The 26,380-nt window shown below is 41.2% G+C and overlaps 2 protein-coding genes across 2 annotated transcripts in view; one reads left to right on the top strand and one right to left on the bottom strand.

Moving 5' to 3' along the window:
• tmem110l (transmembrane protein 110, like) overlaps window positions 1-7,465 on the top strand; it is a 13,822-nt gene extending 6,357 nt beyond the window's left edge. Inside the window, exons 3-8 of the mRNA XM_034863109.1 lie at window positions 43-138; window positions 235-356; window positions 2,440-2,552; window positions 3,302-3,385; window positions 3,806-3,937; window positions 6,728-7,465. Of these exons, the coding sequence (XP_034719000.1) occupies window positions 43-138; window positions 235-356; window positions 2,440-2,552; window positions 3,302-3,385; window positions 3,806-3,937; window positions 6,728-6,856 (676 nt within the window). The 3' untranslated portion in view covers window positions 6,857-7,465. The remainder of the gene's footprint in view (window positions 1-42; window positions 139-234; window positions 357-2,439; window positions 2,553-3,301; window positions 3,386-3,805; window positions 3,938-6,727) is intronic.
• Window positions 7,466-9,506: 2,041 nt separating this feature from the next.
• Window positions 9,507-25,053, bottom strand: itih5 (inter-alpha-trypsin inhibitor heavy chain 5). Its single transcript, XM_034863103.1, has 14 exons — window positions 24,743-25,053; window positions 24,620-24,664; window positions 23,779-23,942; window positions 22,883-22,984; window positions 21,681-21,943; window positions 21,242-21,411; window positions 20,866-20,982; window positions 18,357-18,528; window positions 17,812-18,121; window positions 14,400-15,082; window positions 13,582-13,635; window positions 11,807-11,923; window positions 10,892-11,269; window positions 9,507-9,995 (listed from the first exon to the last, which is right to left on the bottom strand). The coding sequence occupies exons 1-14, from the start codon at window positions 24,860-24,862 to the stop codon at window positions 9,736-9,738; spliced, it is 2,955 nt and encodes a 984-aa protein (XP_034718994.1). The 5' UTR covers window positions 24,863-25,053; the 3' UTR covers window positions 9,507-9,735.
• Window positions 25,054-26,380: the final 1,327 nt, after the last annotated feature.

Genomic DNA, 26,380 nt, shown 5'->3' with positions numbered 1-26,380 from the left:
CACAATAGAATAAAGAAGTTAAATTCATTCTTTCTTTTCCAGGTTTTTTGACACATCCAAGCAGGCCATTGGTGCTCTTTTCATCCACTTTGCCAACGTCTTCCTGTCCACGCTCACCGAAGAGGACCCATGCTCCCTGTGAGTTATCGATCAGCACTTACAAGCCATGATAAGATGAGGTTCAACTGTCTGAGGTTGGGTCACCGAGAACGTGATTTTCCATTTTCCCCAAAGGTATCTGATGAACTTCCTGCTGGACGCCGTGCTGGGGATGCTGGTCATCTGGCTCGCCGTGAAGTTGGTGTCCAAACTAGTGGAGAACAAGCAGTGGACGTTGCTCATGTTTGGTGAATATGGTGAGTGAAAAATCATTGCTTTTCCTTTTTGTCCATCCATTTAATTTTATTTTAATTTCACTATTTTTGGGCACTTTGGCCCATTTTAATTGATAGGACAGCTGTAGACAGGAAAGGGGAAGACATGCAGCAAAGGGCCGCGGGTCAGATTCAAAACTTGGTACAAGGCTTGGTATATGGGGCACGCACTCTACAAGGCAGCCCACCAAGGGTCTTTGCATTTTCTTTTAGTTAGTTTGCTTTTGTTTTGTGTTGATGAATATTTTTTTTATATTTAACATACAACACACACAATTTGCAACATGAGTACTAACATCGTTGACCGTCCGTTTTATAATCTGTTTGTCTATCGTTAAACTTGTCTGGACCCAGCTTTTTATGTGCTTATCCATCCGACTTGGGATTGACTTTAATTTCCTTTCATTTCTAAACCATGAAATTCCAGAGTAGTTGTATTTATGAATGTCCATAGAAAATTCCACTGAGCTGCAGCTCTGGTTTCTTCCACCGGAGAGCGCCTGAGACCTCCCTTTGGTAGACAGGGAGGAAAGCCAGCGTCTCCAGCTGCAACCCCGCCTGGAAAACATTCCCAGTGGCTACAGAGTGGGATTAACTGCACGCCAATTATTACACTCACTCACTCTGCTGTTGTTTTTTCTTTTGTGTTCCCTGAAACAACTTTGCGAGGCTGATTAGGTCTCTGCTCCTCTTTCTATGATCACTTAATCAGTAGCTTCTGGCTTTCTTTTCTTTCTTGTTTCACCCTTTATTTAGCTTTTTCTGTCTGTCTTTGTATCTTTCTCCTCCCTTCTTCCTGTCTTAATGACAGACGCGTCCTCCTTTGTGTCTGCTGTGCTAAGACACCTGTGTTAAAGACCTTTTGGAAAGGTTTAGGGTCATATCCCACTAGATGCAGTACAGTTAGAAATATTTCTATTGCAATGGAACGTGAAAGTGCATTCTTGAACACAGTAGATTAAAGTCCTGTTGCTGAAATGTGTTATACAAATAAAAGTAGTTGTGAAATTTTTATTGTTAACCTTCTAACCCTGTTCCGGTCAAAAATGACAGATTTACACATTTTCTACCATAAATATGGCATCTTTCATCAGATGGCCTCAAGACCTAAAAGTATCCTCCCCAAAAGGCATTTGAACACATACAGTTGATTGTGACTACTTTCGTAGAATTTTGAGTGATTGATCTACCTGGTCACACTTTTTTGTTTACGGTCAAAAATGGCCGTCATAGGAAATTAATGGGAAAGAGTATAATTTTCATCCTGGAGATGAAAAACATCTCCAAACACACTCCTACAACTTTCCTGTACCTGTGTTCCCAACACTTCACATGAATCATATTTGCCACAGGTGCAAAGTTTCAATTTGCACGGGATACTGCACCATGACTGCAATCTGCCATTTGTGTGTGTGTGAACCGCCGATGTTCGCACACACAAAAACACACACACACACACACACACACACACACACACACACACACACACTCTCTCTCAGTTCATATTGTCATTTTGCCAGTTGTTCATGTGAACCACCAATGTTCGCACACACATGCATGCACGCACACACCGAATCAGACAAACAGTTTTTATAGGTTAAAGCAAACAAAATTAAATTAAAATTGATTTATACTGAATGTGTCATGCAATGAATGTAATGCAAGGAACCTCACACAGTTGGCACAATTTGAATCATACCGAAGCTAAAAATTGAAAAAATAATATAAAAATAATAATAAAAATAATTCTTTCAATCATATAATATAACAGGTTTCTGGCATCAAAATATATATATATATATATATATATATATATATATAAAAAATTAAAAACAACAAATATGAAAAATGTTTTTTGTTGCCATTAAATTAAAAGATATTAAAAGAAAAAACTACATCATTTGTAAATGCATTTTTAGTTCTGTTTTTGTTTTGGCCCAGCACATGAAGACAGGCGGCGCTTGGAATCTTATATAACAATATGTTCATATGATATGGTTCATTTTACCAATGTTTTTATGATATGGTTCATTTTACCAATGTTTTTCCGCTTCTTCTCCTGCAGGCGACCCTCCCCAGGCCGCAGCCTGGCTGGGTCAGTGCGGCATCTACCTGCTCATCATGGTGCTGGAGAAAGCCGTGATCAGCCTGGTGCTGCTCGTCCCCGGATGGTCCAGAGTAAGGACATTGTACAGCTACGTCCTATGGCAGGGTTTCGGCGGGGGTCTTAAAAAGTCTTAAAACTGCAAAAAATTTTAAATCAAAAGTTTAGGTCTTAAGAACTCTTAAATTCACTGAAGATATGTGTTTTAGGTCTAAATTAATTTGAAACGGGTCTAAATGTTCTCTTTGAAATGGTCCCGCAGCGCTTTATGTTTTTTTATTCCGTGGTGTTGTACTTCTTTCTTTCACTACTCCATATATAATTTGCTGTATTACGACTACAAATGAGACCAACATGCAATTTATATATCAGCCGAGTGCATGGCTGCACGAGTCTCTTTCGGAACAGATTTTATTCAGCTAGCTTAAAAAGTCTTAACTTTGTCTTGGTTAAGGCTGCAGAAACCTTGTATGGGAAAGATGGCTGTCCTGGGACATTTTTATACATTTACATTTTACATCATACATTTTTACATTTCTTTCCACAAATGTACAGCATGTGAAAACTAAGAAATTGGTCAGTTTTTAATGGACCCAAATATCTTAAAAATATATTTGATGATATTTTGTAATTGAAATGATTCATGTAGAAACTGGTTAAACCTTTAAACATTACTTAATTTGCTAGAAGCTTTTCTGCATTATTTGTCCTACATATCTATTGATACATTTTTTACCATCAATATCTAAATGAGAGGAATTCAGTGTTTTGTCATGTTTTATAACCACATTTACATGTTAAACTTTCTTCTCTTCTGTTCCAGTTGCAGGAGGTGTTGCTAAGCTACATCGCTAACCCTCAGCTGGAGCTGGTGCTGGTCATGCTCATTGTTCCCTTCATAGTGAATGTAAGCAGCACTTTCGTGATCTAGTTGTAGCATTGCCTCGTTCTATTGTTGAAGAGTACCTATCATAATCCATTTCAGCATTGTATTTGTACTCTTGGGGTCTAATAGAATGGGTTAACATGTTTCTCATACTGCCTAATGCTCTAGCTCAACTGCATAAAACACTCTTGTCCCGCCTTCCCAACCTGTTTTAAGGCAGTCAAAGAAAACTTGCTGTCTGTGGGAGAGAAAGCTCCATTTGGAGTGAAATGTGTTTTTTGTACTTTATACATCTATAACATACACATAAAAAACGATGTGACACACTAAAAGAAGGGACAGGTCCAATAGCACAATAGGGGCTCTTTAAGGCATTTAAATAAGAAGTGAGTTAGTCTTTAGTAACCTAAGTCCCATCTCTCTGCCCCCCCTACCCTGCAGTCCATCATGTTCTGGGTCGTGGACAGCCTGATGATGAGGAAGTACAAGACGATGAAGAGCCTGAATGACTCCTGCGACAGCGCGGTGAAGAAGGCTGACTCGCTGCCCTGGGCCAACAGTGAGGAGTCATTGGTAAGATCAAAACTTAATAAGTCCAACAGAGCAGAGCAAAGTGAGCTCCAGGTAACAGCTGGTTATTGTTCACATAATCACCTATGTAACTAAACGCCCCGCTTTGGGAATTGATACAAACGGAGGATCACATCATGACTTTGGTCCAAACTTGGCTTTGAGCCAAAGTTTCTCATGTCTTGAACATGTAACAGATTTCTGTTCCCATGTATTGTTTATTCAGTCTTTATATAAAATGCAGTAAGCATTTAAGGTCCCAAAGTTTGAATGAAACTGTTTAAATGCCCTCACAGTAAGTAAAATGCTTGCCTACCAGACTACTTGAAGAAATCAGACGGGCTGATCTGCTCTGGAAGTGACGCACTGGCCTTTTTAAAGGAATTTCTCTTGAAAAAAACTTTCCCGAACAAGAATGTGACCATTTTAATATCTTTGTTAAGCTTTAAGGTTTCAATGTGTGTGAAAATGGTTGTTGATGGTTGATATACCCACATGGTCACGCTGGGTGTCAACTGCACCTGTTGTTTTTGGGGGAATGAGAGTGTGTGCACACACGCACGCGCACACACACACTACACGTGTACATTTGGTCTAATGAGGAACAAACCCAGATGAAGTCAGTCCAAGAAACACTGAGTCATAATGTTCTCCCTGTCCTCCCTTGTTGCCGTTGAGTTGGTGGATTCTGGTTTTCTGTGGAGGTTTCACTCCACCGTAGGAACAAAAATGTGGAGTTTCTAACTGCTTTTTTTCTGCTCTAGGATAGTATCATATATTGTTGTCAGTTTTGGGAAAAAGTAGAGTATGTTGGTTTTTTTATTGCAATTTGTAATTTTAATTGCGTTTCGTACGGCAAATGTATTTTAAGAGGCCAGTTTACACAAATCACAAAAACGTTACTCTCCCCCAGTGGTAATTGGTAATGCAGAGCGGTTTCTCAATTCAGTTTGTGTAGCATAGAAATCTTAGCAGCCCCCAAACCTTTTAGTATTACAGTATTATTGTCTCAGTGTTTGTTTGAATATATAAAACAACAAAAAATTTGATCACAAAACATCAACCAAAAAAAGTATTATTAATATCTGAAGTACAAACTAGAGCTGGGCGATATGGAGAAAATCTAATATCCACAATTTTTTTAACCAATTACCTTGATATCTATACTGTGGCAATATTGTAGTGTTGATAATTGATGCTTTCACAAAAAATGAACAAAATTAGATTTTTGATAAATAATCATCAGTTATGTTGCTTTAATAACTATTTGGGTAAAGGCAAATAATAGAACAGCTAGAACAGTCTGGTGTGTTCAGAAGATGACATCACTCTACTGTAATGCAGCCATGTTATCATATTACGATATAACCAAAATCTAAGACAATATAATATTGATATATTGCCTAGCTCTAATTTGGGTGAATCAAAGAACATTTTTGCCTTTGTTAACTTGGAGACAGTATAGAGACCAGAAACAAAGGGCCAGAGACGTGCAGCCAAAAGCCCGCAGCTGGAGTCATACTGGTGACAGTGCGGTTGTGTGTGATTAGACTTTTAAATAGGCTGCTGTGAGTTTTGGGTTGAGTGCTGGTTTATTTGGAAAACTGTAAAAGACCTTTTGTTGTGTTCAGGGAATCATTCAAATAGCCGCCTTCTCCACACAGCACAGAAGTCATTTGTTTTTTCTCCCTCTGTTAGGAAAGATTTAACTGACAAACGTCAGGGCAAACGATGATGTTTGGGGTGCATGACCCTCGTGTTCAGTGGGACGAGAGTGTTCATCCCTCCCTCCCTCCCCTTTTTCCTTTCCCCTGGTCATCTGCCAAGCAGCCATAAATCAAGCCTTCATCCCGGGAATAAAAGTGACATTTAGGAGTTGTTTCCACGCGCTGATGTTATGGAAAGCGGAGTGAAGTGGAGGAGGATGACAGATAAGAGAGGCATTGACTTGGTTGGGATCTTGGTGGGGGTGGCGGTCAAAGCTAAAGTCACAATGCTGTTGTTGTGGCTGGTGTTGCTAAGGTTATCGTGGAAGTGATCAGCCCAAAAATACACTGTAAGAGACAGTAATGTACTCCCGGTCTTTATCCTAATATCTGAGTTTATACTGCTCTTCAAAGTGGTCTTTACATCAGCTTTTCCACCTGTGAAACCCAATCATAAAGCGTCACATGGAGCTTTATTATGCTGTAAATGTTATATAGTTTTAGAATTTTTCTTCTTTTGGGATTTGAATTCCTGCTGCTGCAGGAGAGCGTCTTCCAGGCTGTGAATAAACGGGGACATTTATTTCAGGCTGGGAATGCAGAGCTTTCCAAGCTGACTTGTCTTTTAGCTTTTGGTTTGTGCTAGAAATTCCGGCGGGTGCCAATCTTTTCGGCCTGATGTCCGGTACCTTCCGCTTTCTTTGTGTCTTAATTTCAAACTGCGGTGGATTTATGAGGACTGTGGTTAACTGCTCCTCAGATCTCTGCAGGGTACATCCAGGCAGCTAGCTAGTCTATCTGTCCAATCTGAGTTTTCTGCTTTTGAACGTACAAATGTTCCACCCAAACAAGTTCCTTCCCGAGGCTATTTTGTAGGCCTTCCGTTCGCTGTTAGCGCAGCCCAAGAAAATTGGGATTGGTTCAAGGAAATGCCAATAAACCAAAACAAGTTTTTCTCCCATCCCAGAATGGTTTGTGGACTAGCCAGACCCTCCTCCACAGCGCTGTGAGGGAAGGTCTGGCAATGCAAGACTAGTGCTGAGCTACTGTGGACTGTATTCATAAAACATCTGTTGTCTTCTCTCAGGTCCTGCTGGCTGCCGGGACAGACACAGACGAGGCGTCAGAGGGGGAGGAAGAGCCCGGCGATGACGGACCAGACCCATATGTACAGTATTCTGGAGGACCACTGAGACCCAGCTGGGTGGTGGTGTAAACCCAGGTGATGCTACCCATCTGGCCGCTATTCGCACACCACACACTTTTTAGAGCCTAAATATGAGCAAACGCAAAGAAGCCTTGCATCTGTAACTCCTCAAGAGTCTAAATATCGGCCTCCTTGTAAACAAAGGCACAATTAAAAGGTCTTATAACCTGTGAATGTGAACACTACAGCCTGAGCTGCCTTCCTCTGCAATGAACTGGACCTTGACTCAGTGCATGCATGTAAATCAAATAGCCTTTTGTGGCAGGAATTTAGAAGCTTGTCATCTTCTCACATTGCTGCCCCTGTTTGCTGCAAGAGAACATTAGAGCAACCACAATTGAACGTGTTTGGAGAGAGATTATAAAGAAAGCAGCGCCCAAAGGACAAACTGTGCGGGTGGTAATGACAAGCCCTTAGACAAATCTGTCTTCTCTTCACAACGGGGACTTTTGGAAAGGATGTTGCTCTAAAGAGAGTCATTTATTGTGTATCATATTGCAAAGAGAAACAAGTAAGTAAAGTTTATGTACAAATTCTCTAAGATTTTACTCCGTAAAAAATAATCTCTTTTAATCCACCTTTTTAATTAAGGTGTAATTATAGTAATTCCAGCGATTTTTTTTTTTTTTTTTTTTTTTTTTTTTTTTTTTTTTTTTTTTCTCTTCTGGCTGCTTATTTTAAGTCCAACTGTTAATGGTCTCATTTATTTTTGTTTAAACCATGCATATGTTGATTTTATTGGCAGCTGCAGTCATGATGGACCAAACATTTTAAAAGCAGTGATTAAATGGAAAGTTTTAGTTCTTTGCAAGGACCAGGTCACACTAAGTTTCTGCAATGATTTTCATATTTTTTGCATTAGATGGAGTCCAGGCCACTGTTGGGCGGAAAAACCCTGAGACTTTTGGAATAATGTTGTAATATTTCGAGAAAAAGCTTTGAAAGTTCTCAGGAAAAAAGTGCACATTTTAAAAGAAAAGGTTACAGTTGAGTCCTAATGTCAAGAGACAAATGTCATTGCAGGCAAGCTGTTTCCCTCTGTTTCCAGTGTGCTAAACTAAGCTAACCGTCTTCTGGCTGTAGCTTCATATTCAAAAGACAGATATCGTAGCGGTATCAATCTTCAGCATAAATGCGAATAAGCATATTTTCGAAAAACTATTGCTTTCTAAAGTGCACATATCATGCTCATTTTAAGGTCTATAATTGTATCATCTTTGTTGGCAGTTGCACAGGTGGCTAGGTAGGCTACTGCGATGCTAGAGCCTTTAGCGGTTAGCCACCTTGTTTTTAATGGCCAAACACTGCTACAACACTCACAAGTTCAGCCTAATCTACAAAACTAATTGTATAGAACTTACATGTCCCTCGTCTGCAGGTAATCCACACAAAGTTGGAGGTGCGCCCTCGTTTAGAAGAAGTCTCACGGTTAATCCTGCCTTGTACTGACCAAAGGTGGAGAAAGCTAATTTGGTAAAGGCTAAAGTGGTTAGCACACACCAAATGTTTTGACCGATGACGTAGAAAGCCCTGGAGATTTTGAACAGCTCACCCGGAGACTGAAGGCAGGACACATTTAGAAACCGTGTCTCATACAAAACAGGATGGATGTTTTTTTTCCAAGTTTGTATGTGTGTGGAAGCACCGGTGACACAAAATAACGTTGTTTTTTTTCTCATAATATCAGCCCTTAAAAAAGGAGTTTTGTGATAAGAACCGAGTTTTTTGTAAAACAACCCTTTTTTTGAAATGTTGTCTTTTGCTGTTTGTTTTTTATCATAAAGTGAAGCCTTCATTTTTTTTAATGAAACTTACAATTTGCCTATCATTTATCATACCATCATTCCATTTTGTCCTCTCAAAATATTATGACTTTGATCTCAATGTCCAATTCGTTATCCCTAAAAATGGTCCTAATACTCATGTCATAATAATACTCTAGGATGATTCAGTAGCTGTGTATCAAACTACTGCAAGTTATGGCACATTTCTTTTATTTATTCTGTTCATATTTAATACGTATTTGACTTGATGTATTGTGGTCCAATCTGTGGTAACCACATTGGAACAGGACGTTTTTAGCAAATATAGCAAATGAGAGAATTGTAAGAGCCAAAGCCGAACTACAGGTGCTAAACATTTCCATTCTCCTGTTAGCATTTAAGCTTTAAAAGCCAAAAGGTCTACAGTTTGACCTATTCCAACTCTAATGTTTTTTTTTTAATATGCCAATGTATCTTGTGTATTTACTTACTGAATGTATCTCTTTAATCTGTAGTATGAATAAAGATGATTGACACATGAACTGGGGTTTGGTGTTAAATTCCTGCAGCGGCTGGGGCGAGGCAGTGCGATGACAGACAACCTGAGTGGGGACCTGGCCAGAGCACACCTGTGTGGGCGGGGCCAGCAGCCCTGTGACCTCCAGATGATGACAGGGAGGACTATGGAGCTGTGTGTATTTGTGTGTTCGGAGTGCATCTAGTCATTGGCACTGGGACAAGGAGTTAGTTACCTATGTGGGTCTCTGTGGTAACCAGGTGTGATCTTTAGCTTGAGATGGCCACATTTAAGACATGTTGACATACATATTTGGTACGCATTCCCAAATGAGTGCGATATCAATGTGTTGTAACGTCTCAGAAAATGGCCTCAAAAAGTGGGTTTAGGTGTTTTATTTACAACTACAAAATTATTGTAAAAAATAATGCACATTATATAATTAAAACATTGAATTCTCATTAGAAATTGTAAAAAAATATATTCAAAAGAGACGGAAAGAAAACAGACAATGGCAGGTTTTGAATTTGGGATGAGCTGGTATTTGATATGGATACAGAGTAAAAATGAGTAAAGTCACATAAATGCCACAGCTACAGTTTGTGGTGTCACACGCTGTTGGTCCCGTGTGGCCAGTCCCCCGTGTCGAACATGTGTGACATCAAATAGTCCTCGTACTGTCCGTCTATCAGCTTGGCTGCGTTGTTCCGGGCGAACCAGCAGTCCACGCTCTGAGTCCCGCTGTAGATCCTCCTGCTCTTCTGAACCACCGGGACTGAGCGGTCCTTCACTTTCAGGATAGACGACGCCTTTGTGTCGGCCTGTGCGGGAAGTTTTGCCAGTCCCACTTCCTCATGCAGGAACTGACCTAAAAGTCGAAAATGAATCAAAGGCATACTTTATTTTAGTGTCAGGGTGTGACTGTTGTGAGTCTCTGAAGACCAGCCAGTAACTTTTGATTTCTTGTTGATGTTAAGTGTTCAAAAATAGTATTCATTTGTTTGCAAAACAAAACAATGATCCAGAGTTTTCTACAGAATTTCATAAATGGCAATAAGGATAATAATTATTTTGTCACTAAATCTTCATCTGGGCAAACTCACCCTGATGATGGTCTACTGACCAAAATCTTGGCTTTATCCTTAAATACTTAAATTAAACCGAAGTGTGCTTCTTTTCTCCCAAGTTGTTGTTTTTGGCCTTCTCGCTGATTGTGTCAGTGCAGTGATCTCAGTGACAATTATTAATGACCTTTTCCTCTAGGCCACCACCTCCCTTAAGAAATAATAGATTTCCATTAAACTCTAATGCTCCACACGGGATAAAACCTTTTAGTTTAACTTCTTTGGAAATACAGTCTGACCTCACATTATTATTGTTCTTAAATTTATTTGCTATTTTAGGGTTTATTACATCCACCAAGGAGGCCATGCTTTGGTTTGTTTTATGTTTTTTTTGTCTTTCTGCAGGATTACGGACAATTTAGTGAAAAGGGTGTAGCATGGTCCAAGTAAAAAATATTTTTGAATTGCATTGTGTTGTTCTGTCCTATTCAGTGTTTCTTGACTGGATCTAGTGGAACTCTAGGGATAAACATTTTAGCCCCACAAATAGTGAGGGTTTAGGAATTGCAGTAAATTGCTCAGTCCGACACTATAGTGTGTGATGTAACGATTATTATCACTTCTAGTGGCTGATAATGCGGCTTTAGGCTTTTAGGCAAGCTCAATGATAAATAGTGGTAGTTAAATAGTTAACACCTACCCAGCAGGCCGTGGCAGTTGTGCGATAGCCCCTTGCTGTCAGCGATGTAGAAGCCCAGATGGTCTCTCTGGTAGGGGGCTGGATTCCTGTACTGATGCAGCAGGATCACAAACACGATGTTTCCTCCGACTGTGACGGTCACATTAGACTTCCCCACAATGGACACTGACAGAGCACCGCTGTCCACCGCGACTGTGGAGTGGCAGGGCAGCACCATCCGGTCCAGCCCGTCCAGGATGACTTTTTTAGGTGTCACTTCGATATAGGCGCGTCTGGGCTGATCCACCACGATGGTGATGGTGCCGAAATAGGTACGCTGTGTCTTGTGGCTGCCAGGCGGAGCTGGGGCGCCGATTAGCTTACCGTTGACTGTCACACCTGGAGACACAAGATGTGAATGACCTAGTTACCTAAAGCAGCAATTTTCAACCGGGTGAACCCCAGGGCGTCCTCAGAGGATTTGCAAGGGGGCCGCCAAATGATTTCATTTTTGAACGTTTTATTTTTTCATAAATTAAAACGTCCATTAATGTACATTATGTGAAAATGTACATTAATATGAATTCAACATAATAAAAGTAAAGATGAATTGTCCTATTTGTGGAAAAAAATCTTTGATTTCTACATTGAATTAAACTTACTATAGGGAATGTAGCCACTATGGTCGCCATAAACTTCATCCTAAGGATTCACTGTGAATCCTTTAACATTAAAACATGATGTGTAAATAATGTTCATTCATTGCATCCATCTGGTCCAGTTTAAAATTCAACAAAATTGTATACAGTATATGTAGTAGGAGGTCCCTACCCCGTCTGTCCTTGGCCTAAAAAAACGTTACCTATAGCATAAATGTGGATTTTGATGTGAAATCAGGTTTAAACGCCGTGTACGGAGGTTTATGAGTAATCTTACCGGAGTACTTGTGGTCAGACACCAGGCCCAAGATGTGTCCGGGCTCCCCGTTGATGTTGAAGCACACGGTCAGTTTACTGAGCGGGAACTCCACCACAAAGTGGGGGTCACCATCCGCTGAGGTAGTTTAAAGGTTAAGAGAGAGAGAAAGAGGAAAATTGCGGTGTCTTTAAAAACGGCAACAAGAATCAGGAATATAACAAGCAGGTCTGAAAGTTGAGAGCAATGTGTTAACGTTATGTGACAGTGTAAACCTGTGATGTAAATCAGGAAGAAAATACTTTTATGTTATAGTATGCAAAAAAAGATGTTGAAAGTAATTACATCTTTTCAGAAAGTAGGTAATTAAAAAAAAAAAAATCTGATAACTGGCACCAGGCCATCATGTATGGAGACTCAAATATCATTAAATTGTAATATCATTTAATTAAAAGAAAAATAAATATGAAAGTTTTGTAATATTTTGTTATCAGCTGGTCAAAAATAACTTAACATGTCGAGTTCTGTCGGGTGAATTAGGACTCATGATCATGGTCAGTGTTTCTAAACTCCTGGCTATAGCTGTTATCCAGTAAAGGTAAAAAACCCACTAAGCTTTAAAAATTGACAAAAACCCCAGAAACAACCCAGTCTGGCTATCACTAGACCAAGCCAAGCTCAATAGATTTGAGATTGAGCATTGGTCTGGGGAGTCTGCTCTGTATTTTCTCTGTACAGGCATGACCAACGAGTGTAGTTCAAATGACTCTGTACACAGTTGGATAGTCCTTCAACCAATCAGACCAATGATCCGGGTGACGTAGAAGCGACTACGGCATCAACGGGTTTGCTGCGCTTCTGCGGCGTTTGGTGGTCGCTATGTTGAATTAAACAAGAAGCTGTTTGGTTGCTTCTTTATCGTCATTGCGTTAAACCCGCCAATACCGCGCTGGGTAGATAAGCCAGTTTGTGATTGGTTCCCGCAAAATTGTGAGTTAAAACAGGAGAATTAAACGAGCTGGGAAAAACTAAATCGCCGGCAGATTGGGCGGAGTTTACCAAGTCTTAAGAAAACTCATTTAGTGCCGCTAGGGCAAAAAAGGCTAGCTAGGAGATGGGTGGGACTTTGGAAAACTCTTTAATTTTCCATGTTGGGATAAATGAAAGTTTAAAACCTCTGACACTTCTGTGAAACCTGTACTTAAAATTAAGAAAAGCAACGTCTAATTAGTAGCTGTCTTCAGTTTGTTTCTCAGGACTTCTATTGATCTTCATGAAGAATCTCAGATTGGCTTTTAATGAGAGTAATCTTTAGCTGGAGTGACTTCAGGCTTGTGAGAACCAGCTAAGATGAGTAGAGAGCAACAGTAATGACAGGGTCATTAGCCCTCACTAACTGCCTCTCTTTACTGTAACACATCCACTTCTCATCTCTTACTTCTTTCCTATTCAACCACAGTGTGTGCGTTGGGGAACACGCACTTGCAAGTTCAAAGTGCCACGTTGTGCTTGTGTTGGTATTTCAATTAGACACCTGTGTGTTCTTTCCTCTTTTCAGGTGAGGCATCATCCAGACTGTCTGACCAACATCTAAATTACAGGCCACCCACGCATAGCGAGGGGAGAGAGAGGGAGAGTCTACTGTATATTCCTCCTCTCTTCTCTTTCAAGTCTCCTTATGGAGTCTTAGAACCACTGCCTATGTTCTTCTACAGTATATAGGGTTCAGAGGCTATCGGATGAAAAAGGCAGGGGCAAATGTACAACCATTAACATGAGAGAGACTGTGGAGTCACCTGATGTTTTGGAGACGGTGATGGATTTCTTGGCTGGTCGTCTTTCAGCTTTACCTGCAAGGAAGAGAACATTTATCTCCTGCAATGAATCAGTGGGCTGCCATGGTTGGACGGTTCCTCTTAAAATCTCCCATTAACTGTTGGTGGGTCAGTTTTTGTTGTAACACAGGGTGTGTGAAGATAGACAAAAGCTATATGATTAGCATTTTCAGGACAATAGCAGTAGTTAGCTTGGATTCCCAACAGGCTGGTTCCTAGGGCTGGTAGGCTGAGAGCAAAACCATAAAAATAGTAATTTAGTTGTAGATCCGCAAACAAAAGGGATCAAATGCAGATATCATTTGACAGGAGAAGTTTTGATACTACTTCGGGCTGTGTTCTTTCATATTTAGATCTCTCTTGCAGCATAATGCTTGCAACCATAATTTTTGCAACAATTTGGTAAACCGAACAACAGCACACTTTGCTATATTTTGGCAACATTTTGGTTTGTACTGACTGTGCTGAAGTGCATTATGGTGCAACAGGGGTTTTAAAAGATTCAGTAGATATTATGGTTTTTCTTTTTGGCCATTCAAGTTGGTCACAGTTTAAATCAATTGTTATTGTTGGGAGTCCAAGCTAATTGCTGCTGCCGTCTTCTGCAAAGGACCAACTTCTCAGAACCACAGTGAGAATTTGATACTCAAAACTATTTTGATGCAGTATTTTTTTCTTAAGAAGTTGTAAATTTTTATCCCATTTTAGACAATCACCTTTTTGTCCTTGTGTACATCTAAAACACCCTCTGCAACCAAAAATAGGAGACACAGCCTCACCAATCTTGTTGCTCAGAGACAAAGGCTGGCTGCCTGGCTTCTCGTTGGGTTTCTGTGGCTTTCCGTCCTCTGTGTCGCCTGGCAGCTCATTGGCAGTTGAGACAGCCTCACCAGCTGATGGGGGGATGGTGGGCGCCGGGGCCAAGGTGCCATCAGCCAGGACCTCGGGCTTCTCCACCACCAGGCTGGTAAGGGGGGTGAGGAAGTGGTAGGTCAGAGACAGATTGGTAGCCTGCTGGATGTGGTCTTCCCTCTCTTTGCTGGTTTGGCTGCGCAGCCGTGACCGTAGCCCATCCTTGACGCTCAGGAAACCCCACACACGTTCCACAAAGTCTCCCGCTATGGAACCCAAAGCATCTCCTAAGCCCTGTGTGACCCCTGACCCTGGAGTCTTGGCTCCAGCAGCCATTGCCGCGGTGGCTGCTTTCACGTGTTTCTCAGTCTCTATCTGTCGGTGCCGCAGTGGAACGTCGGTCTCCAGGACGATGCTCTTGTCGCTGTTGCTGGCCGTGACCTGGACGTGGAGGGATTCTGCGCTGTTGTTGGTCAGCTTGCCGGCGATGACGATCTCAGAGCCGTTGAAGTAGTTGGTGAACAGATGCTGAGTGACGTACTGGACGGAGTCCTCGGTGTAGTTGATCCTTATGTCAGACAGCAGAGGAGTTCCTATCTCATCATAGAACCTAGAAAGGAAAGAAGAGATATCTCGGATTCATACATGGTCATTTCACTCCAGAACAACCTTTATCATGAGAGGAATCTGGTGGCAGGCCAACAATGTTTGCCAGTGACTCTAAAATAAGGGAAATTACTTTTACAAAAAATACCTTTGCCCCTGTTGGCTTGGGGTTTGTTGGTTTACTGTTTAACTCGCAAGAATCGAATTGGCGGAGCAAATTCATGCTAACTCAGAGATTGTAAAATCCTATTGCATTGGATTAGCCTGTAAATTGCTTTTAAATTGGATTTATGAGTTGTATTTTCTTCTTACCAGTATCAACACCAACACAGATTGTTGCAGGTTTTTGGGGGGCAGTTCTAATGCTAATGTCACTCTGAGAAGGGTATTGCATATGTTGTCATGAACCTCTGCGGTATAAATTACTTAAATCAGATGTCTTGTGTATACAAACAAGCCTCCTTCAGCCCATAAACCTGTGTCTAACCTCTCAAAGGTACTTCCACCGGACTTGACAGTTTTTGCACACATTCATAAAAGAGTGTGTATGAAGCAAAAGGTTGTTGATGGGTGTGTACAAATCCTCCATCCTGTGCTTGTTGTCACGCCGCAGTAAACCTCCTCACCCTCTTAACCAGCGTGTTTGTTCAAACAGGACGAAGGTTATTATCTGCGGAGTCTATCTGTTAAGCTCCGTACATACTCAGATGCAGGTTTCACAACACACACACATTCCTGCTCAACTGAACAAACACCTTGTGTGTCCGAGTGTGGAAGAGGGTTGTGTGTAAAGGATAGAAGAAGAAAAAAATGTCTGCGAGAGAAAGAGGGCGGCTGTTGTAGTCTGTGGCTGTCCGTCCCGTGTTGAAGTTGATTAAAGAGGTCTGTTGTCAGCACCGTCACATTTGCGGTCATGGTTCCCTCGTAGCTTGATGAGAGATGGAGGGACGTGTCGGAGGAGTAGAGCGGAGGGATTAAGGAGAGCTAATTGCTTAATAAGAGTTAGATTATACCCATATAAAGGGGGAATTTGACAATAATTACTTGTTTAAAGTTATAATCAATGATATCTTTTTGTCAATGAGGAATTCTTTGTCTTTTCGAAACATCTAATGTCTAGTAGGTGTTTTGTCTGGGAAAAAATACATTTTGGCAAGTGCAAAATTTTTTCAAATGCATGACCAAATTACCATCTTGCATGAAATGTTTTGAAACTACATACAATAACAATAATATAATCATTGTAGTAGTCCCCATTTGTCAATATAGTAGCCATATCTTGTCCTATTTTCAATGGCTACCCCTAAATGTCTTAATAGTTCATCTTCTAGATGGCCTAGAGTCAGAAAAGAAACTTCTGGCTTAAAAGCCAGTGCTGGATCAGTTTGAAAACACTTAAAATCAAAAAAGAAGAAATGAAAATGAACTTTTCGTTACTTCTGTTGTCAAGTGTACATCTGAACAGTGACTTATTGCTTCAGGCTAGTTTGATACCAGTTTCAAACCAGTTTGGCAACACTTTCCATTAGACGAGATTCAGATCAGCTTTAGATTGACCACTTTTGGCATTTTTCCATTAATGGGACCGACTCGCCTCGACTCAACTCGGTGCCCCGCCCTGCTTTTTTCAATTACAGACTAGTACGTGCCATGGCTGGTCATCAGCAGGAAACTGCCGTGACCTAACACGACACACACACAGAACATTGAAGGAGTGTTGTTTTGGATTCTTGGTATGTGGTTGTCGCCACAGCCAGAAGACAAATTAGTTTCAAAAGAAGCTGGAGGCAGCAAAAAAGAAAAAAAGAACTACTTAAAACTGCGGGTTTGTTCAGGACACCCCCGTCTGTTGCAAGCAATGACAACACAGTGAATAGTGACTATTCTCTCCGACCAATCAGTAGTCTGCAGGTTTTCATGTCACCTTTTGGTATTGCCTCAGATCGCTTGGAACATCAAAGGAGGTGATACTAAAAAAAAGTCCCTGACTTTTTTCTGTAATGGGAAAACCAAAAAAGACGAATAGAGGCGAGGTGAGTAGGTACCATGCAGTGGAAAAACGCCATTTGACTCCAGTGTGAGGTCAGATTTAGGATAGTTTAACACCAATCTTAAATCAGGGGATGTATTGATAACTTGTGTTTGTTTTCCTGTTGGTTCGATTTCTTTCACACAAAAGAAAAGCAAACTGTTGCAGTTGGGTCGGATCAAGGGCGGAACACGGTTGCACCACAAACAAACAGCTCCAGAATTTGTTGATTGGACCGAAACCACTTCCCTTAAGAGGATTTACAGTGCTGCTGTTTTGATCTGCACTCATTTTTTTTGGACAATTGCTGTGTTCAGATTTGCCAAAATGAACTGTACCAGGGGGAAGGTGAACTACAGTCAGATTCAAATGTGTTTGATTTTTTTAGATCTGATGTTCAGATAAAGAAAGAAGCCTTCTTCATTTCTTTCATCTCAGTTAGCACCATGGGATTCTTTGACCCTATAAAAAGAGGGTTATCCATCAGTATCTTGAGTGTAGGTCATCTGGAAGCTGGAAAATGAATAATCTCCATTTCGATCGCCATTTGCACAAATCCATGTTGGCATCTGAGAAAATGTTTTTCCTATTTTATATATCTATACAAAAAATGTTTAGGTTTGGAAATCTCACAAGATGGACCAAATGCCCTGTGATGGAAGAAATGTTTCATGGATATATTCTACTGGATGCACAACTCTTACCCTTTGAGCATAGCGCTGGCGTCGGCGTCCTCGTGGATGCGTCTCATCATCCCACAGTTTTCCAGAGCCATGCGCTCCAGCAATCGGTAATCCACGTCGTTCCCAAGCCCAATGGTGAAGATGCAGAACTTCTCCTGCACGGCTGAGCGAGTGTTCCCCAGGATGGAAATGGACTGTGTCACCCCGACCGTGGGCCGCCCGTCCGTCAGGAAAATAATGAGGGAGACGCTGTTCGGGCTGGCGTCAGGGCTCGAGAGGTAATCACGAAGCAGAGAGGAGCCGGTCTGAATGGCATCATCGATGTTTGTGCCTGCAATGAAGAGACGTCATGTCGGATAAGTGCTCCAGTCAATAAATCAAACTTCATAGATTTTATGCAATGAGGTCAGGAAATAAAAAGCTAATTAAACAAGGATGCTTTTCCACTTTCTACTTATGGATCATGTTATTCAATGCAGATAACCATTTTCTGGGTAGACCTTTACATTGAATCATATTTAAGAACATTTTGAAGAAGACGAGCCATCAGGTTAATAACCCCGTACCTCCCGTGGGCACCAGCATGTAAATAAACTTCTTGGCATCTCTGATATTAAGGGGCGTCACTGGTACAAGACGGCTGGGCTGCCAAACTTTGATCCTATTGGAGAAGCTGACAAAGTTGAAGCGATCGCTCGGTCGTAGATCCCTCAGAATGGTGAACAGAGCGTCTTTAGTCTGAGAAAGAAAGAGAAAGAATTTCAATTATTTTTTAATCTGTTTCAATACCACTTTCAAAACAAGGCTAGGGTTTTTAATATCATATTCCACAAAGCTTACAGCAGATATGTGTGACTCTAGCTTCAATAGAATGTTAGATGATCCACAATGTGGTCACAGTATTTGTGGTGCAGCCATAGTTATTGTATTATAATGCTAGAGGGATTGGAAACAAATCAGGAATACCATTTTTCAAATGCCCAGCCTGTTAAGCAGCTCGGGTGTTTTTGTCACAAGCACACACTCCACCCATTAATCAAGGCCAAGAGGATGGTGTCAATAGTTTTAGGTCTAGTTACTCTGGACACTGCAGAATGTGAAGTGAAGCCTGCCCTGTGATCCAGATCCACTCCAAACCGTAATGGGTTCTTCCTTGGCCTGTGCCACACCCTTCCACAAAGTTTCAACCTGCAGTTAGTTACCTCTAATGTTAAAAGCTTTTCTATTGATTTTGAAAACCAAAAGATTCACCTTTTTGTAGCTTGACTTTGGTCATGCATATTTTAATTAATTCAGTTAGTTTTGAATGGGTTCTGTATGCCATTGCATTGAGGCTGACACAATACATCCAAAACTTTATGGAAAAGATCATGTTTTAGCCTGTATCAGTCTGATTGATATTAAATTTAGTTTGTTACTTGCAGCTGGGTTTGGCTGTTTGCTGATGATTCAGGCATTATACTATCATTGTGTTATGTGTGTGTGTATTTATATATATCCATTTGGAGCTATAACAGAAACTTTATGAGTATAAGAAATCAATTATATCTTAAATTGGATAATTAATAAGCATTAGTCTCTCTTGACAGCCGTGTGGTTTGCTTTGAATGTCTCCGTTTGAGGAAATCAACAAGCAAAAGTGCACAAACTAATTCCTACTTTTCTGTTGTAGAGCTTCACAATGGCAGCATCTCTGCAGCTCTGAGTGTGGGTGTGATATATAATTGGGCGCCGGGGGGGTTTATAGATGTCTATATGGGCTGTATAAAGCCGGGGTCACCACCCCAGACTGCCCTACACTAAAACCCTCTATTGTGGAGCCACATCAAAACACACTTGTTGTTCTGTTCCTGCGGCCCACTGGGGGCTGGTGATGGGTGGGGGGGACGGATCAAGGGATCGAGGGTGCTGTTGTCTAGAAAGTTCCATTACCACATAGACACTGACCTTCCTCCCTCACAGCACTTCCTTGTGCTGTATGTTTCCACTTTTCTGTCTCACAGAAAAACTGTTTTTCGTCTCTCCTCCTCTCTGTTTCTGTACTCATGGCAGCTGTAGAGATCAGCAGAATCTGGCCGAGGGGACTACTATTCTTTTGCAGATGGAGGAAAAGGTCTGATATTGATATAAGTGTGGGAGTGAGGACACAGGGTGTCAGGTTTCCAATCCAATACAGCCATTCTGCTTTGCATGTGAAGCAGGAATTACCTCTGACACTGGAAAAGTAAGAAGTTCATATCTTATCTGGTACTTCTCGTCCAAGTTGGAACGTTTATCTACGATAGGTAAGACTTGTTGCAGCAGATACAGTATGAGTGTCCCTCAGATCGGCCCAAATCCAATGCTGGAGTCCAGCATGAGCGCTGGGAAGTGTTGAATTAAAATTTAGAGGCCAACGCCTGTGGCTTTCCATCACAATGGAGCTTGAAACTAATCTTGACTTTATCATCTTTTTCTAAATATTTTCACCCCATATCATATCATATACATACAAGATGCAGTGGAAAGCTCCAAATTCTGTCACCTAAATTGTGTTAACGCTCTATAGTAATGCAGTTAAAAGCACCATGTTCCATGATCGTGCTTATAGTTACTCACAGGAGGCTCTGACGTCTGACATCTGATACCTGAGAGTAAATACACCAAATTAACGTCTTTACAACGCAACGCTGTTCAGCAGTCAAGCCTCAATTTTCAAAAGTCCAAGCTTCCTGCAAGAAGTTAAATACACCTGCACAGGAAAGTTTTCAGAACTATCTACATTTGCAGCTTTTCTATAAATTGGAGAAACATTTAAAAAACAAATGCATTTGTCAAAAACCTAAACTAACTAACTAACCTATAAGCCTATGATATATCAGGTGTACAGGGATTTTTGGTAAGTAGGCAATTCAAAAATACCAGATGTTTAAGAGTAAAATCCCAAACTGTTTTCCTATGTTTCAGTGATAAACCTGTACAGTGAAAGCTCACATATACATATACTCACTGCATTTAGAATGGCCATAATTAAACACCTTCCTACAGGTTTAACTTGACAAGTTTTCTAAATATCAATTAATTGTGCTGCTTTACCTGTCTGATCTTTGTCCCCACCATGGAGGCGCTGGTGTCGATCACAAACACCACATTCTTGGGCACAACTGGCAGGTCTTTGGGGGCAAAGTAGTGGACAAAATGTCCATTTAAAACCTGGGAAAGAAAGACGTTTAGAGACGTGTAACAGGGAGTGAGTTGCAAGTAGTTTAATGGAAAAACATAGTTTGGTTCTGAAGAGTGTGAGAGTCTGGCAGCGGAGTGACTGCGGTGACAGGAAACTGGAGAAATGTATCACTAACACGTGGGTGGGTGTGTGTGTATTCCATTTGAAGTGTGTGACGCTGAAAATATGGAAACTGATGCTTTTTCAGTCTGCCTTTCTCCATTGTCGGAGTCCAGGAGTGCATTTTACCTGAATGTCTCCTATCCCCATGTCTCTCTGCACATCGTAGCGGATCACAAAGTCTCCCAGGATGCCGTTGGTGGTGATCTTGGCCTGTTGGACGATGTTGGGGCCAAAGGTGATCTTGCAGACGTTCTTTTCGTTTTTGATCACAGTGGTGACTGGAGGCTCGGGCTTGGCTGAGGCACAAAGACAGGAAGTTTGTTTGCATTCCACTGGCTCAAGAATGAAAGCCTAAGACAGGTAAAGTGACCCTGATCTGAAGTGGATTTAAAAGGGTTGCTCTAACAATGATGTCTGTGTTCTTTGAGCTTGGCTGAGACAAATACAGTTTTAACTTTGGTTTATTTGTTATTCATGTAGTACTACTACTCTAGTCATGTATGAGAAAGAAATAATGACCACTACAAAAATAGTAAAATATGTAAAAGACTATATATCTATAAACCTGGTGCATTAGGCCCTGTTGCAGTGTTGGTGCTCCTGTTGCTGCGGAGCGGCAGCACCTCGAGGTCTGTGATGGGCGAGTGGTCAGCGATGGTGACGTCCAGGCTTAGGCGGCTGACCAGCTGCAGCGGCCGCAGGCTGGTGACATGTTCGTAGCGTCCCAGACGCCGCTGCAGAAGCTGCTCGTAGGTCAGCAGGAACACGGCTCGGTTCCGACCCGGGATGCTGACCGCCATCCTGAACACCTCCACCTCCGGCTCAGGACTGGAACGGAGGAGAAGGGTCAAGACATTGTAAGTAAAAAGTCACTTTCATGCAATTAATGTTTTGGGGCTTTTACGGCCTTTAATCAACAGGACAGGAAAGGGGGTTGGGGGTGGGGGGCCGCAACATGCAGCAAAGGACCATGGGTCGGATTCAAACCCACGGCTGCTGCCAAGGACTCAGCCTACATACGGCACACACTACTGGGTGAGCTAGAGGTCGCCCTATTTCTATGCAATTTTAAGGTACCTTGTACTTAACTACATATCAGGGAGAAATATTGTAGGCTACGTTTTTAGGTCACTACATTTATTTAACAGAAATAGTGTTATTTTTGTAAGCTTTAAATGCCTATTTCTGATCATCCATGCAGCCGTTGCCTTCCATTCATTTGGATTTGGTATGAATTTCAAGGTTGTGACTTGAAACCTGACATATAGCCTAAATATTTTCTTACTCTTAAACTTGCACTGAAATTTGTCCATTAAATTTAAAATACAATGCACAAGCATACCATAGTGACTATAGTATGCTTGTGCATTGTATTTTAAATTTAATTGTGAGGTACTTTGCAATTTGTATCTGCGGAAGGTGCTACACAAATAAACTTTAGTTACTTACTGATTACATTTAAAACAGACAGCAGGAGCTGTAACTTTTGTCTAATCTCACAGCTTCCACTTCAATCCTTTCCTTCCTCCTCGGTTCTGTCCTTTTACAGCGGAGTCAGTGAGTTACCAACATCTAATTTTATACAATTTCACTTTTCATGAGACAGCTTGAAATGTGATGTCACTCCTTCCATGTCAACTTTTGGGTCACAGATTTATACAACAGACCTCCTCGCTTCTGTTGGAATGATCTTATTTTAGACTCAAACTCACACACACACACACACACACACACACACACACACACACTCACACAGGTTCCTCTTACCTCGCAGCACCTGAATCTTTGTTCTTTGCTTTGCCGTTGTCCTGCTTGACCCTCTTTTCCTTCGGCATGACCTCACTCTGGAAGACTCGCCCTCCAATGATCCTGGTTCACGGGGTCAAAGGTTGAGGATTAGAGCTGGCCTCATATTCAGGACCACCCATTGTCATGTTTCGACTGGCTTTTCTCACACAAAAGACAGGATTTTTGTGGACAAAATCCTGTTGTTCACTATTGATGGGTGCTGTGTGTGTGTGTGTGTGTGTGTGTGTGTGTGTGTGTGTGTGTGTGCAGCCATCTAAAAGTTTTCACCCTTTCTTGTCTGACATCTGCTAACATCTCCATAGCAACTGAAACATCATAAATCCTCCCAACCAGACAGCATGATGTTATTCATTAATTTTTAGTTCTGAAGTGTTAACTTTGGTGCTACATTTCCTGCTGATGATGATGTGTTTATGGATCCAAAACGGTCGGCTTCGCATTTTAATGATCAGCTGTTCATAATAGGACTTCAGACTGGCTTTAATATGGCAGTTACCTTCTGAAACTTGACCATCCTTACTGATAACAATAGTGGTTGGTTAAGAATTAACATTATTCATAACATACTCTGTTCATTTGCACATGAACTTAATTTCAAAGAAAAACAAAAAAAATCTTCTAAATGTATTCTCTTTCTTATGTGAGTTTAATGTTTTAACATCAGTTGAAAGTGTACATGCTCTTCAGAATATTTTACATTTGGATTATGTTCATATGGCATTTATTCAGTTTTTACTATAAACTGAGATAGGCCTATAAGATTTTTAGGTGACGCTAATGTCTATAAACCCCATTTTGTTATGATTTTTTAAGTTCACTGTGTGAGTTGCTCGGTTGACCTGCAACACTCTTACATGGTGAAGTTAGAGACGTAGGCCCCCGCGGGGATCTGAAACTGGAAGACCCCCTCGGCCGCGGCGGAGTGCCGGTTGAGCATGGCGCAGTGCACCGCGGTGAAGGCGTAGCGGGAGATTATGGTGGTCTTGATGGAGAGTTCCTGGATGTGCGGTTTAGTCTCCTGCAGAAGTAAAGTCAAAACACCTTTACTGCAGAAGCAGAACCTATGCTACTTGACTTCCAGATCACTGTTTGTAAACGCCAATTTGGCACGATTTGCCGCAGGCCTGCTGTGCACATCGAGAATCACGCAATTTATTTTACTCAGATTACTCATCCCAAGAAAACCCGAATTTCCCCATAGTAACACTAACCAAACAGAGGCAGAGGAATGTGTTCCCATGAGCTAAGATCCAGTGCATTACAGATACTCTGGGCCACATCTGCGCGCTTGGCGGATCTCCTGGGCGTCACGCCCTAAAACGCACAATTTTAGGGTGACACAATATGAATAACTGAAACTAGGTCATGCATTCAGTATTACTGTTAGAAATAAAAAAGTTCACTTTAATCAAATGTTTTCTTAATGCCGGGGAGATTAGTCACCATAAACTCCTAAACTCTCAGAGTATTGACGGATTTAAAGGTGTCACTGTGTAGTTGCTGTGCCAACACATATACAGCCTAAGATTGTTTATATCCTTCATTAGAAACAAACCACTTAACATTTCGATTTCTTTGCCTAATTGTTTTAAACGTTCAGGACTCCACCTACACGTTTAGCCTCAAAATTTAAGGGAACAAATTGCTTAATTTAAAGATAGTCAAGTCATATCTGTGTAATAAATTTGACTTTACCTTGGTTAGTATAGTTTTCAGCTGCCGTGGGACCCTGCGTGGCGCCTGTGTGTACAAAAAGGAGTCAGATTAGAAAATCCAAACACAAAAATGTACAACACCTTAGTTTTATAAATGTCTTACAATGCCTAAATCAAAGTCTGCGAGGTCGGAATCAATGTCATCCGCCAACTGGGATTCCTCCAGTTGCTCCAGTACACTCGGGCTGGTGCATGTCAGTAAAGTCAGCAGCAGCAGCAGCATCTTGCAGTCCTTCTCCAGTAAAACTTAAAAAGATAAATGGGACATTATCATTTCAAGCGCGCAGCGTCTCCGAGTGTCCGTCTGTCCAGGCCAGAGTGACCGGACGGAGCGGTGTCACGGTGTGGAGGAGCAAAAATACGCCCACCCCCTGTAGGAAAGGGATGCAGTGTTTTCAGTCCCACTCCCGAATGAGTGGCAATTTGGGCTGCTGATGCCTTCAGGGAGTGTAGGATTTTTTTCCTTCTAATTATGACTCAAACCCTTGAAGAAGTGACTGAAACAAGTGTCCAGTCTGGAAGCAGAAGAGAGCAGGATCCGGCTACGTAGTGGAGGCCTATTTGAGGGACTTAAATTACATTTTGCTGTATTTTCTTCCGCCTTCAGATTATTTACTGCTGTGTTCATAACTTGCATGTTATTCACACCATTTAGTCAGTTTTGACCCAAACAGAGAAATTTGGCTTTTAAAGGAGTCTCCTCCATGTGCATGTGCTACATGTAACCAGCACTGGTGGCAGACATCAACTTTTGTTGTTAAATTAGTCCCTCATAGATTTATAAATTCTGTGTGATAATGAATTAGTAGTTAATGTTTTGTTGTTGTATTTTTAACATAGTTTTCATGCGTTATTTTATTTGTAGGCCTAGTTGACAGTAGAGCAGAGATGGGGGGACAACTTCCTTATTTTACAATGACCATTCTTTGAGCTGTACGGACATCTATAAGGAGGGTGGACAAGTGTATAGAGCTTGTTAGAAGGATGTGCATGTGCATATAGAAGAATTGTTCCAATGAATAACCTTCATTTCGGATTTTGGTAACGTTGAAGAGATAATTCTGCAAAAGAAGTATGCTTCTTCTATATATGGTAGCCTACTGTAAACACAGCACAGAAGCTGGAGTTTACAAGGAGCACTTAAAGGCAGCATGCCATTATTAATATTTATTATGACCTTATATAAGCTGCCTGAAATTAAATACTTTTAAGGTAGCTAAGTAATTTAATTAGAAGAACAAAGTGTCACTGAAACGTCCCTTAATAATCCTTCAGTGTTTTAGAGAGTAAGAAACATTCATTGCCTCTTGCTTCACTTCAGTTTATTTTTATTGTCTTTGTCACACTTAGCAGGTACATGATCATTTTTTAATTTATAGTGTAAAAAAACACATTTTAAAATTTCTTTAAAAAATCATGCATTACAGTGTGAACATGGAGAGGTGAAGGCTTCAGCAGTAAGGTCTACTTTGGTGCCATCTTGTGGGCACGATGCAACATTACATCATGTAATCTGTGGAAATGTGCCAGGAAAATGTTCTTCTCTGTGTCTTTGTATTGTTTGAAAAGCCACACAGCAGAATGATATTTGTGCACATTAAAGTGCCAGACCTTAAATGCATCAGTTAGAAAATCTGTGTGTAATCTAAGATTGAGTCCAATCTGTCCCATGTGTTTACCCTGCCCACACTGCAGGTCAAGTTTCAAAGTTTCCTTCTTGTCTCGGGCTTACATGAAACAC

The sequence above is a fragment of the Etheostoma cragini genome, chromosome 23 (genome assembly GCF_013103735.1).
Source record: "Etheostoma cragini isolate CJK2018 chromosome 23, CSU_Ecrag_1.0, whole genome shotgun sequence".
NCBI lineage: Eukaryota > Metazoa > Chordata > Actinopteri > Perciformes > Percidae > Etheostoma > Etheostoma cragini.
Note: the sequence above shows the minus strand (reverse complement) of the source record. Positions and strands in the feature narration are given on the sequence as shown.